A 14090-nucleotide genomic window follows, 5' to 3' on the forward strand; every position below is an offset into this window, starting at 1 on the left:
GAAAACAGTTTAGACAGGTGAGAACAGTAGTAATGTGACCAGTAACCTTCAGAGTGAAACGCTCAACCAGTGCAGAGCACAGACTCCATAACAAGTTGGAATGGTGCAGTTCAAAGACAAACAACGTGAAAAGTTCAGGCTTGAAAAACATTTCCAGAGGAGATTGAGGAGAGAAAAATAAAATTAAAAAAAATCCCACACACAGGGCAATATCAGCCATCTTTACAGATTTTTTTTTGCTGGATGGAAGAGTCCTGAATCCTGTGCAGATATGTAAACGCAGACAAACAAATCTGTGGGAGCAAATAAGAACCCTGAAAACAGTTTGATTAAATGACCTTTAACGATGAACCTTTAACACACAGGGAGGCTGTTTAAATCATAAGTCATAAAGAGTGATTACTAGATACATTACAATAGCTGCAATATTTTTCTCCCTTTCTTGGCAATGGCCTAAATGTATGCTATATAAAAGGCATTATCACAGTAAGATGTCTAGAAAGTAGTTTGCAGACAATAAAAAAGGGCCATAAATCAAAAACTCAGCACTACTATGACTGAAATTGCAATGATTGAACCATAGATTTACACCGGTTGACACCACACTCACTAGGGGAGGGGGTGCAAGAGAGACTCAAAAGAAATTCTTTACCTTTGGTTTTTTCCCCCCCTGTTCTTGTACAAGATACTCAAAGTATTTGGCAAAAGGGCTTCAAGAAATTAAAAACAAAATTAAAACGCAAACTTAAAACTGAATAAAAAAAAAATTAAGTTACAAACACACTGAAATCATATATACATAGGGAAAAGGAAACATCAAAAACTCCCATAGACTGGCACACAACTGTCCGGTTAGCAACAAGCTGCGCTCCCAGCGCCCTCCAGGGGTCACCTACAGGAGCGCACAGAGGAGGAACCTGTGGACTGCCAAACTGACGCCTGTTACTGGAGGTCCCAGTAGCCCAACATGACTACTCACAGCAAAAGCCATTTGGTTGTCAGAAAATACGCTTGCGTTTCAAATAAGAGTCTGCATAATGGCCGCCCAGGCCCTGGGAGTGCTGGCCAACGTAGCCGCCTTCGGGACTGGGCTCTGGAGACGGGATGAGCCGCGAGAAGTCCCGCTTATGGCCACCAATAGGAGTCTGCAATTTAACAAATCAGGACGTCAATTAAAAACGGTTAGTAAAAGTAAGTGAACGTTAAAGCAGCCCTATGTAACATTTGGTATTTGGCGCCCCTACAGTTTGAGTGCAATTGCACATTCCCGCCACTCTTAAAACTCCGGCGTTGGAAAATAATTCATTTTAACGGACAAACTCAAACCTCACCGGTCACGTTTCAATAACAAATCTATGTAACAAACGCAGATATCATGTACCGCTCGAGAGGTGGAGTGCGGCTACATTTCATATGAACATTACCAGATATGTAGACAGGCAAGTTTATAATCCATTTAATATATTTTTTTGATGTTTTAATATTAATCACGAGAGAAAACGACAACAAGAACTGCAATTACCGGCCAACATAAACCCTGAACCATACATCAAGGAAGCGACGTAGTGCCGTGGAGCGTAATGTACTTTTCCGTGGTTGCGAACCCAAACACAGAAGTTACAAAGTGCGAGAGCAGGTGGGAATGAAAGAGATGCCAGTCTCCATATTACAAGTTCTAACAGGACAGTACCATCAAAAGGATTTTGAAGCCGTTATTGTAAGGTGTGTGATGGATAGAGAGAGATTATCTATCTATCTATATTAAAAAAACACAACAGTTTTGCTTTAAAGGGAAAAGAGGAACATTTAAGTAAAATACCTTCATCCCATTTCCAAATCCAGGAGGGTAGCTGTTGTGGCTCACAGGAGGCATTCCCACAGCCTGAGTTCAGAGCAGACCGTTAATATTCAACCACAGAAACCCATTTATGAATCTAGACAGCTTACACAGAAATGATTAATGACCAATTTCAACATTTACACCACTACTTATCCTTTGTCGCTCTCCCCAAATCTGATTGTGATTAATACAGATTTGGGGAGAGAGGGGGAAAAAAAAAAAAAAAAAAAAAAAGTCAGTTTGTGGTTGAACAATCGATGAGAAAAAGCAGCTGACTCACCTTGTTGAGCTGGGTGGAGGAGAGGCTGTTTCTGGGGGGCACAGGTCCCAAGCTGAAGTATGAGGACAGGGGTGGACTTGGAGGGAAGCCATAGCGGGAAGACTGCTCACTATATTCTGGCTGGCAGGACAGCTGCAGACACACACAACTGATTTATACACTGGTGTCACTGGTACACAACCATCTTCAAATCAGAACAGGAAGCATTTGCGGAAAATAAGAGACTCCTGATTTAAACGGGAACCTAATATGAAACTCCTGATGGGCCTACTAACACACAAGCTGTGAAATAAGACGACTACCTTTTTTTTTTTGGTGAGCTGTCTATTTCAGAAAACATGTGGTGAAGCACGCTGTTCAGATTGGCAGCCCTCATCCATGTCATTTAGGGCTTCAGTAGCATTAGAACCGCCCTCCACCTGAGAGCAACTCCACCCACGGCCGGCAAAATAAGAGACAAAAAGCGGCACTGGGGAGGTGGCGTGGATTAATGCACAGGCTAACCTAGGCTGCTGTATCTGGGCCCCACATGTGCAACTGCCTTGGATTGGCCAGACTTTTTTTTTTTTTTTCCCCCCCAATCATCTAAATTCACTTCAGAGGGGGAAGGGATAAAAATTAGAAAAAAAAAAATGATATGACTTATTGGCCCATAAGAATCATTTAAAAAATTAAAGCAGCTGATTTGGCAGATGTGTGGTCCATGTGGCCAGGTTCATCAGGTCAACATGGTATTCATATAATACGTCACTGCACGTGACCGCATTGCGGCAAAATGTCAAAGAAAATAACAGCGGAGCGGAATTCAAAGAAATCAAGGACACCTCAGCAAGGTCACTGCTGCAACTTTTAGAGGAAGGAAACTACAGTCAGCGTTTCCAAATCATACAACACTGCAACTATTTATGACTTTGCCTGTAACCAATGCCAGCGGGGAGCGGCCCTTTGTCAAAACTGGGACTAAATTAAAAATAAACCAATCCACAATGGGATCTCAGACCAAACCACCTGTCTGACATCCATTGAAAGTGATTACCTGCGCAAGTTTGATTTTACCAGCCTCATTACGGACTTCTGTCAGAAAACTTAAATAAAATTTAAAAAATGAATATGTATTTATGATTGTGCTGCTGTGTTTGTTGTATTTTTATGGCATTGTTTCATTGTGGTATTAGACAGCCGATCAATTTGTATCTCCGTAAGGATGTGATTTTGCCTCAGTAAAACAGGGTGTTCTTTACTGCTGCAGGTGTTTTACCTCTTGGTTTAGAAAGCCAAAAGCTTTTACCAGCTTGCAAGATAGACTGTGAATTACTTTTCTGTAGCATTGGTGTTTCAGTGTGTGTGTGTGTGTGTGTGTGTGTGGCAGTGTGCCCGAGTAATAGTCCTAGCACACTGACACGTGGCACTAAATTGTTTTTACCGGTAAAATATAAGTATGGGGGCGCCCCAGACAAAGTGAGCCTAGGGGGTGTTTACCCACCACTGCTGGGAAGACCAGCACAAATCTTTTAAGGATGAAGAATTATTACCAACTGTCCATGAAGAAACTGCAGATGATGGAAATGTACGTACGTGTGTGTGTGTGTATATATATATATAAATAAAAATAAAAATTAAAACCACAAAGTATGCAAAAGATAGACTGGGCTGTGGTGCGTGATCCGCTGTGCGTTTCTCCAAACAAAACCAATAAATAGAGTTTTTCAAATTGTAGATGTATTTATTTTCCATGAAAAAAAAAAAAAGAAAAAAAAGTGTCCCGGTGCGCCCCCCCCCCACAAGCTTGCAGAACGGCAACATAAGTCGGAACACACTTTTAAACGAGGCCTTGTAGATCCAACGAGTGAAAATGCAGAAACTGGATTGCTTATTTCTCGCCTCAAATTTGCTTAGTAACAGATTTTGGTGGACTGATGAGGCTCCTCCCACTTAAACAGAGCGTCAGGAAAAGGATGGATTTAGAAGGTATGGACGGATATACCTGTTGGAATAGCAGAGCTGCCAACCTTGGGAAAATATTTTGAAAACCACAATAGTGTAACGGAGTCTGGGGTGTCCGAGTTAGCGCCGCTAAATTACTCCCAAGAGTTATCCACACCGTAGCAGTCTGGTAACGAGCGTATGCAATGAACGACGTAACAAACTAGCGTATGCGAGCTACTACAACTAACCAAGTACACAAATTTATCTCATGAGGATATACACCTTGAAACGCATCATCGCGTAAAGCTACCGAATTACTAGAGATGCGGCGATTCTTGGCCACTTTGATTTCAGGTTTTTTTTTTTTAATAAACAGTTTTGATCTGCCGAGTCGGGACGATTGAGAACTGTATTAAATTGTATGTTCATAATAAAACTGACTTATTTTACATGTTGGTCCGATCATTTAAAGTTTATATCCGTGATCAGAGAAATCAAATTCTCTCATAATATGGTCTCATTGGGTATACCCGCTGTACATCAATGATACTGTCCCTTAGTTCCAATAATATAAAATACAACATGGAACAATTTTAGAGTACATGAGCACAGTATCGGGCGTCTAAATTTCCCTGGCACAGAACCAGATGTGTCTGACACTGATCTGGTTGGTCACCATTCACGGCCAAGCAAGCTGAGAAGCGGCCGATCGCGCACCTCATGTTTTACATGTGAACACAACTGTCACATTTTTGTGCTTTATTATTACTCCCCCACTTCCCCTTTTATCTCAGCAATACAGCGTTACGGGTTGGTGGATAATAAAATACCGCTGCGCTCACTGCACTGCGTATCAGTGGATGTTGAGTGAGTGGATGGGGGGAGGGGGGGGGGCTGTACAGACCCACAAGCTCAAGATTGGTCCAACCCGAGGGATGTAGCTTTAATAGCCATCTGCTAATAGCTGTTTTTGGTGTGGCGGCAGACTGGCACTACTGCTTTGCTGCAATGAAGCTAAACATCCAATTGACTGTTGTATTTCTGGTATACCCATTTCTTTAGTTTAGAAAGAAATTGAATCCATCCTAGCTATAGTGATTCAAACAGTTAAGGAGAAAAATCTGATTGCATCAACCAATGTCAATACACCATTCTTAAACTCCAAACCTGATTCTGGGTCTTCATCACACCACAAATTCAAAATAAATATAGTCCCAAGAAGGAAAGATTTCTATTCCCACCAACTATATAATTATTGGTAATGGCATTGAAAAGTCAAAATAGCAGAGGGCTTAAAAGGTTTGTCACAGGATTTGCAATGTATACTGCGCCTCAAGTCATAGCTCATGCTACATCTGAGCATGGGGTGGGGGTCCTAGAATGAGATTATAGGCCCATTACCTGCGGTCCAAACCCTGCCAAGGCCCCAGTGTCCAGATTCTCCTGCTGTTTGTACAGGTGGGCCAGAGGATCCTGGAACAAACAGCAGACTGTTCTCACACCAAATCAAATCATAAAGGCTGCGCAATAAGTAGCCAGATGGCATGAGCGCTACAGCCTGGCAAAGATCAATATGGTCCATTGCAGTCCTTTTAAATAACAGATAGGTTTGCTAGGTAACAAAGTAAAAGGAGTGGCTACCTGGTGTAGAGGAGTGTACTCTGGGCTGTAAGACTCCTGGTAGCGCAAGTTATAATTTGCATGAAGGCTCTGGTTTGTTCGCTGGTTTGACACGTTGCTTAGAGTAGGCCTCTTCCTATACGGGTGCGGTCTGCAGTTCGCTCCTGTGTGAGGGAGGGGAAAATAAATAAATAAATAAATAAATAAATAAATAAATAAATATAAATAAAATCAAAATATAAACCTGTCAAACTACACAGGCCCAAATAAGTCAAAAAATAAACTCAAACAGCATTACCAACCAAAGATGGTTTATATAATAAATAAATTAAAAATAAAAGGTCAACTCACCTGATGAAAACAGGTGATGGGCGTTCAGGAAAGCTCCCTGGAGTAGGTTAACCTCCTTGGAGGGCTCCCCCAGTATTGATACCTGAAAGAGGGGGAAAAAAGTGACCAAAAAGTTGGTGTTATAAATTATAGCAATCAGGAAATAAGAGGATAAGATAAAGCTAGAGAGTCACCCCTTGTGGTGCAAGCCCTTCTGTCCCCATCATGCCACCCATCAGGGGCATCGAGACCCCCTGCAGAGTGGGGGAGGGAGTCTGGGGGAAGGTGCATGCTGCTGTGGGGGACTCCTGCTCCCTTCCTAGGGCTCTGCCAAGAGACATGGGCTTTAGGGGGGCCAAATGATCTGCTGGCAGACCAAAACCTGGTAACATACCACCTAGGAGCAAATAAAACCAACGCGTCATCACAACTTTACAGAGAAGGCAAAGCAATACGGAACACAACATTAACATAACATTTGACGAGAACGGTCTGCAAATCATACGCGAGTAGCAGGCATTTATGGCAACAGATGTTTCGCAGGAGCAGAGCAGGACAGTTTGTGGCTGTAGGGGCGAGCGGCTGGAGTGAATGGTTTCCAAACCTTGGGGTGGGTCTCCAAGCAGATGGACGCTCTGTTGGAGTGGCAGAGCGGCCAGGGGATTTTCCCCCATCAGTCCTGCCTGCTGGCCAGAGAAGGCATGGGTAAGGGAAAGGTCACTACAGGGACAAGCCGATTCCCTTCCAAACTCACAGCAAAAGGAAAAAAATTAGGGCTACATTGGCACACTTCAACCTCACCAAGGCTTACTCACCACATATGCAATTATGTCCTTGCTGCATGTATTTAAATGTTCTCAGCGCAACACACAAAAAAAACAAAAGAAAGAAAAACTCACTCCAAAAAGAAAAAAGGGGCCGTTTTGGGTTTTACCATGACGCCACACACTGATCTACAAACCCTCATGTCATTATCACTCACACAAGGCACTAGACGGTTTTCTTTATTGTGCAGCACTTGAGCCCAGAGAAGATGATTTCCCAGAAAGGCTTGCTAGTGGTGAAGAGGGAAAGACCTTTCAGTGTGATTGAGTCCGCATGAAAGTACTGACAGGTCAAGACGGCGGCAATAAAGAGAAGCCAGGGGGTACCTGTTGGGCTTGGGCCTGGTTCTGGAGCAGCAGCTGGAACAGGGCGGCTGAGAGGGCAGGGTTGGCCAGCAGGGGCACAGCGGGGGCAGCGCCGAGAAGACCTGCACACCGACAGAACATCCTGTGAGGGATCGACTCCAAACAAACGGCAATGACACTTCGCCAGCGCCTCTGGGCCTTGCGAGGCCTCACCTTGTTTGCGCCCGTGCGTCAGGGGGTTGAGCAGCATCTTAAGTGTCGCCGGGTTACTGAGGCCCGTGAGGATCTGCATGGCGGTGGGCTCGGGAAGGAGGCCCTTCCCTCGGTTCACGGCCTTGGCGGGAGAGAAAAAGACCTTCAACGTCAACAAGATCACTAGAGTGACTTGATATTTTATAGAGCTGCAGCAGTAGACACCTTTTCAACTTCCTCCCTGGCGTTTCTAAGCGGTGTTATTGCTTGTGCCGCTGTTGCAAAGACAACCGGCTCGCTTTACATTTTACTCAGAGCGCTCTGTGGAAGTGAGCAACATCACTTTGGAAATAAAAGCTAGAAGCACGTTCACTGAAGAGGTAAATTTAAGTCACAATTTTAGTTTGATGTGATCTATTTTTGTTGCGCAATCATAGACATATACACCGCATTGACTGCTTCGTTACTGTGATACGTCAACATCGGCACCATATTGGACTGGCCTGTAAACAAATACAAGTAAATGGGGGAACTGCGGTTTTTCTGGATAAAAAAAAGCACCAACTTTTACATTTCTCAAACTATTTCAATGAGTCATTTTTATACTCGAGGATTTATGATCTAGGTGGAGTAAATTGCTCCACCGTCAGCCATTTCTGCTGATGGTTGCGCATTGGTTGATGCACTGCCGTAAATCCCTCGATTTCCCCAGAGTTCGTACCTGGTGGCAGACTGTATAACAGCGATAGGGGCTCATAGGGAACCAACATAAAAACTCAGACAGTGTCATTATTATACAGCCAAGACACTGTGCAATCAACATTAACTTCATAATAAGTAAAAGAAAAACAGTTCTCCATTTCTCCTTTAAAGTACCATGGTCTGGGCAGCAATCAAAGCCGCCAACATGCTCCGTCCCGGTGGCCCTGGTGCACAGAACGAAACCCGGACGTGCGCCCCACCGAGCAGTCTTCCATCAGTCAGTCTCTGCACTTCCTCAGCCATCTCCGCTGCAGCAAACTCCAACACGGCAAAACGACGGAAACTTACATCTTGTCCCTGAGCCAGCTGTGGAAAAAGAGCAAAACTGAACAAGGGGAAGTTCCTCTCGCGGAATAACCAATGTTATTGGTAAAAATTCTTTGCATTTTGATACAACCTGGTTGATTGATGACACTTTTAGTTTTCCCCTTTAGGTTGAGCAAGGACATTCAAATTGATAGATTGTCTACCATGAAACTCCCTGGACTTCATTCAATTAGGTGCATCAATGTGCTTTACCATAAAGGTCTGGCAGGGTAAAACATCTAGTGCGGCATCTTAAACAATTTAATCGTGATATGACTTCATACTGCCAGGGCCGACTAATGGCAAAAGAACCATTGGCAAATGATTGGGGTGCACAGCGTAATCAAAATAAATAGAAGAATGTACCCCACTGTTAATACGGTCAATAACACCGCCTCAGGATGATCAATTCTCGATTCTGACAGAGAGTGAGATTGCCCTCATGGGCTTCCCCTCACGTCTCCCCCACTGTGGCAGTTTGCACGTATTTGATTGGCAGCTGAAGTGACACTGTGCAGGAAATGAACTCCACACTTGTTGCCTGGCTAGTTCGGTCAGTTCGCATTCTTTGATTTTATGTTTTTGGTATGGATGGGGTTATTTCAAAAGTTTGTGTCTACACAAAAAGAAAATAGACTAGTCTATCATGGGTCCAAGTAGGAGAAGAGGAATAACAAGCCAAGGATAAAACGGTCAGTGAGCCAGCCAATCTTTTAATTTTGTCTAGATAGCACGCTGGGTGACGTGGCCGGAGGGCGGGGCTTGGGCCTCGCGGGTAAAAGCAATGTCACGTTATGGAAATAACAATATAGTTATTCCGATCGGCGGGGTTCTCAACGTATATCCTTATAGTATTGTTAAATGTGTCCATGTGGGGTGGTGGGTGTGTCTAAGTCAATCTGCAGCAGTGTCAGTAGACATTTAGTTGTGACGTATATCATTTGCAGATGAGTGCAGCTGAGGGGATGGATGGGCCACTTTGGGTTCATGTTCTTGCACTGCCCCACAAGCAAAATGTGCACCCGCCACGGGTCTACGGCAATACATTCGTTCAGGGAATTTGTTCTAAAAACGCAAGTGTTAAGCCCGAGCCCGAGCCTGAGTCTGTTCATTTGTAGTCCCACCATTTTGCCACTCACAAAAGGGGAAAGAAAAGTGTATTAGTTAAAAATTATACATACATTTTATAGCAATGAGTTTTGATTTTCATCTTTTTAAATTGTGAGCCCTGTATAACACCAGGTTGCAACAATTCCTTACATATCAGGTCTTACTGTTACAAAGCCAGTTATTGATCCCACATAATCATACCATATTACATCAGAAAGCGCATTTAATGTAGCTTTTAGAAATGTGAGGGCCTTGGAAATGTCCAAAACATTTGTTGCGGTCCTAAAATAACAGGAGTCAACAGATAGTAATACAGTGTCTTTCACACGAAAAGGACAGCACTCTTTCCCATTCCAGAATGGCCGACAGAATGACACCACCTGGGGGAGTCAGGTGGTCATCGCCATAGAAACTGGCTTAGCTCATTGCTATAGAAACTATGAATGGACATGTGAAAACCAGGGCAAAGGTGAGCGGTAGTGCAAAATCAAAGTAAAATATTTTGAAATACCCTCTTGCTTCCTTTACCAAAAAGACTGCAGTAAGGTCCCGGTTGTACTTGTGCAACTTTCAAGTGCATAGACATCAGATTTAATTTAATTGCTCCAACGGTCAAAATATACAGCATGGTTTCTAATATAAAATGTCTCATGTAAAGTAGACCCCTCTTTGCACTTCTATGAATAGAAGTGCAGTCCTGTGTCCCTGGGACATTTCTAGAGCAGGTTGTGAGTGTGTTGTGGTAAACCAGACCTGGCAGAAGACGGGCACATGTGTGTCAGCGAGGGCGTTGCGGAGGTCCTGGGCAGTCAGCAGGCTCGGGGGCAGGCGGTCCACGCACAGGCATCTGGAGTGGAGCAAGGGGTAGGTGAGGGAGCCCACCTCAGTCCAGTGGACGTATAAGGTGCGGGAGCCTAGCTGCTTCCCCAGGAGCTCGGACTTTGCGCGGGCCGCAGAATCCTTCTTCATGTACTCCACGAAGCCGTAGCCCTTAGAGTGGCCAGTGGCAGCGCTGTACACCAGGAAGCAGCGCTCCAGGTTTCCAAAAGGCCGCACCAGGTCCTCAAACTGCTGCTGGGTGAAGGCGTGGGGCAGGTTGGCGATGCAAAGCAGAGCGTCAGTGGGCTGCAGCTGCACGGAGATCTCCCGGTCCCGCAGGACATGCTGGTGGAACTCCTTGATGGCACACTGTGCCTGCTCGCCATTAAGCAGTGTGACAAAGGCTGAGGGCAAGGAGAAGAGAAAAATGTGCACCATACAGGAAACATTTGTTAAGTGACATTTGTACCATTGTTTCATAACTTGAGATTGTTGCTTGTAGTCACCATGAGGAACCAAAGGTTAGTCATTAATTTAGCACATCCAGAGATAAGACATCTAAACACACCAGTATTATCCTACAGAACCCTCATTCACACATCAACAAGGTTGACTGATTTTCACCATGTGCTTTATAATGAGATTTGTACGTCTCCTAGATACATTTCCTCCCTGATGCAATAGTCAATGGTTACTTTCATCATGCCCATAAGAGTACATTTACTATTGAACATACATAGGTTTGTTTGATTTTTCAATTTGACCCCATCATTAGTGTAATCTTTTTTGTACCATTTATCTGAATTAGTTAAAGAAAAATCTGAGCTCCAGTAATAATTTGTGAGGTGGGTTTATTCGTAAGTAGGAGGATAACTGAGAAGGAGGGTATACTGTTTGATTTATTGATATTAGGCTGTCAGAACAGAATACTGAAAATGGCTAGAGAAATGAATGGGTGTACTCTATACAAGCACCACAAATACATATTATCTTATACAGTGATGACATCATTATTTTGGAGGCCAAACAAAAGGTCTCATTGGATCAATCTCACAGTAACTTCAAAAATGTTCAAAAACCCAATTGCTCAGCATGGCTCCTACTACTTGAAAATATTTGTCTATTCTAGAAACTATATAAAACGATGTATTGGCACAACACAGTGTGATGGAAACTTATACACAAAACAGCTAAACAAACACAAACCCCTCCCCCGGCTGAAAAGTTAAATACTGTGATGTTCTAGTTGACTGCGTGCGCTTGGAGACCACTGAAATACTAACTTTTTGAATTACTTTCACAACCCACTAGAATAATAATTAAAAAAAAAAAAGAAAAAAAAAAAAGAGAGATTTTCTTCACCATACCAACCTGTGCCCTTGTATTTGTCCACGAAGCAGTACTTCAGGTCGTAGTTGCTCAGCAGCTCATGCACCTCCTGAAAAAGAAATAAATAACGAGCAGGTAATTGCATTTCTGCCAAATCATTTATCCCGCATGTCATGTCTCGTTAATAAAAAAATAAAAAAAAATTCAAATAAAAACACGAAGGGGCGAAGTTAATTCAGTCGATATCAAATTACAACCTTAATCAAACCTTTGGATGGAAACGGCCCGCGCACGAACACCTCCTGGGTGCATGAAACGACCCCCTTTTGTTGCGTGAGAAATAGCTCAGACTTTGCTTTTCCTGCCACAAACGCGCGGCGATGCTGTCCAGCACTTTCCGAAGCGTTTTGTCTCCAGGCCTTCTGCCCTTTGTTGTCCCGACTCCCGTCCCCATCTGGAACTCCCAGCTCGGGCCTAACAAAAGGCCCGTTCCCCACCAGTCAAGCACGTTCCAAAAAAAAATAAAAAATGTGGCATCATCTGAAACTCCGGGATCGATCAGTGCGATCGAAGCGGTGCTTTGGGTTTTCCCCGGCAACTTTAATCTACTTCTCTCACGACTTTTAAGCACCGTGGTCGTCTGCTGTCAACCCCCCCCCCCCCTCCGAATGTTGACGTCCATCGCGGGGCACGGCTTAACTTATCTGACGACCTGCCCGTGTAGTTATTAAATTACTGGCCCGGTTAGCCCGCAGAGTAAACAACCGATTGCATCACTGTGATGTCAGCGCCATAACGCTGGATTTGATTTTTATGTTTTAATTTGTTTGTTCGTTTTTGCTTTATAATATATGTTTGACTACCACGCCATGCTGACTGTTCCCAATTAACGTAAAAGTGAAAACGATTGTATATTTATGCAGTTTCCTATTTGGAAAGAGCGAGTTGTCAACGCAGAGGTATATTGTATGTATGTATATTGGACCCCCCCCCCCCCCCCCCCCCACCCTTTCAGGTCATTTTTTTCCCTATTTAATAATTGAATATCCGCCGTGGTGGCCCGCAAAGTCAACTTAATCGATTGTATCAGCGTGCGGTATTGGTCTTTAACGTCGAATCAACGCGTTGAAAAGCGTGCGCTCGTCGCACCTGCCGAAGCGTGGGACGGGAATAAGTGAACAGAGACGAGGTTAGAAAGCTAACGAGCTAGCTAAACTGATGGCATGGCAGAAAGTTTGCGCTAAGCTAACGCTAGCCGCTACGGCTGCGATTAATCAATCAACCAATCAATCAATCGGAGCGCGCCGCCGCCCGCAGGCTGTTGTTTTCAAACTGTTGGTTTTTGGGGGTTTTTTTCCCCCCCTTTCACTCGTTCTGCGTCTCACCTGGTTACTAACATCAGACGGAAGGTTTTTAATCGTAATTTTGCGACGGTTGTAAAACTCCCGTCTGGTTCTGTCCAGGCGACCCTCGACCTCGTCCGGGCTCAGCAGCGTCAGCTCCTCGTCGACCCGGCGCCGACACTCGTGGCCCGGCGAGTCGCCGCCGCCCGGCTCGACCTCCGGAGGACGCCCGCCCTGCCCGGGCACCCAGCCGGCGGGGTCGTCGGCGGCGGGGCTGCCGTAGCCGTCGTTGGGCGGCGGCGGCGGCGGACGGTGAGCGAAGTCGAGCCCGGCGCCCGTGCTCTCTTCTCCGGCAGCGCTAACGGACACGGCGGCCGCCATCACAGGGTTCAGGGGTCTCCTCTGCGGCCTCCGCGCACTGTCACTTTTGAGCAGTTTAAACAATACACACGGGGGCCCAGCGCGGCTCCTGATTGGCGGAGAGCAGAACGCACGCCGGGTGACGTGGCCGGAGGGCGGGGCTTGGGCCTCGCCGGTAAAAGCAACGTCACGTTATGGAAATGACAATAAAGTTATTCCGACCGGCGGGGTTCTCAACGTGCGGTCCGCGGACCGCCCCACCCCACGAGGTTTCAGCGGTTTCCCAGCAAATCTTGTTTGTTTTTTTTTGTAAATTTTAGCACCATCGAAGGAGGAACGATATAATGACTGTTTTGACCCGCAACAGGGATGGAAGTTTGGGACTAAATCACATCTTCTCCGATTGGGGTCCCAGAGACAAAAAAACAAAAACGTTGTCACCGATCTAGAATAGAGATTCCCAAGCTTTAAAACAAACAGACTACAAAAAAAAACAACAACACCCCAAATATAGAGACTTTATAATAAACACATAAAAACAAATCTAATTGATCTGCCTGTAATAAACTGCTGTGACCAATGTGCGCAGTGCACGAATCTGAAGTTTTCTAAACCTCGCTAAGAGCTCACATTAAAAAAAATGGAATCCACTTCGTTATTGGGAGTTTTTATATTTTGTGAAAAAATAAATACTTCATTTTTTTTTTTTAAGATAAACAAAATTATCAATGAATTGCGGCGGA

The 14090-nt window shown here is 44.6% G+C and overlaps 1 protein-coding gene across 1 annotated transcript; it reads right to left on the reverse strand.

Moving 5' to 3' along the window:
• Positions 1–301: 301 nt before the first annotated feature.
• Positions 302–13368, reverse strand: raver1 (ribonucleoprotein, PTB-binding 1; the record flags this gene model as incomplete). The annotated part of the gene is made up of 14 exons (XM_080008868.1): positions 302–1145; positions 1820–1882; positions 2121–2252; positions 5448–5519; positions 5688–5830; positions 6018–6099; positions 6191–6393; positions 6601–6682; positions 7148–7248; positions 7340–7460; positions 8195–8386; positions 10250–10719; positions 11687–11753; positions 13030–13368. 14 exons carry the CDS (start codon positions 13366–13368, stop codon positions 999–1001), a joined length of 2214 nt encoding a protein of 737 aa, XP_079864994.1. The 3' UTR covers positions 302–998.
• Between the last annotated feature and the right edge of the window lie 722 nt (positions 13369–14090).

Source organism: Zeus faber (genome assembly GCF_960531495.2).
Source record: "Zeus faber genome assembly, chromosome: 11".
NCBI lineage: Eukaryota > Metazoa > Chordata > Actinopteri > Zeiformes > Zeidae > Zeus > Zeus faber.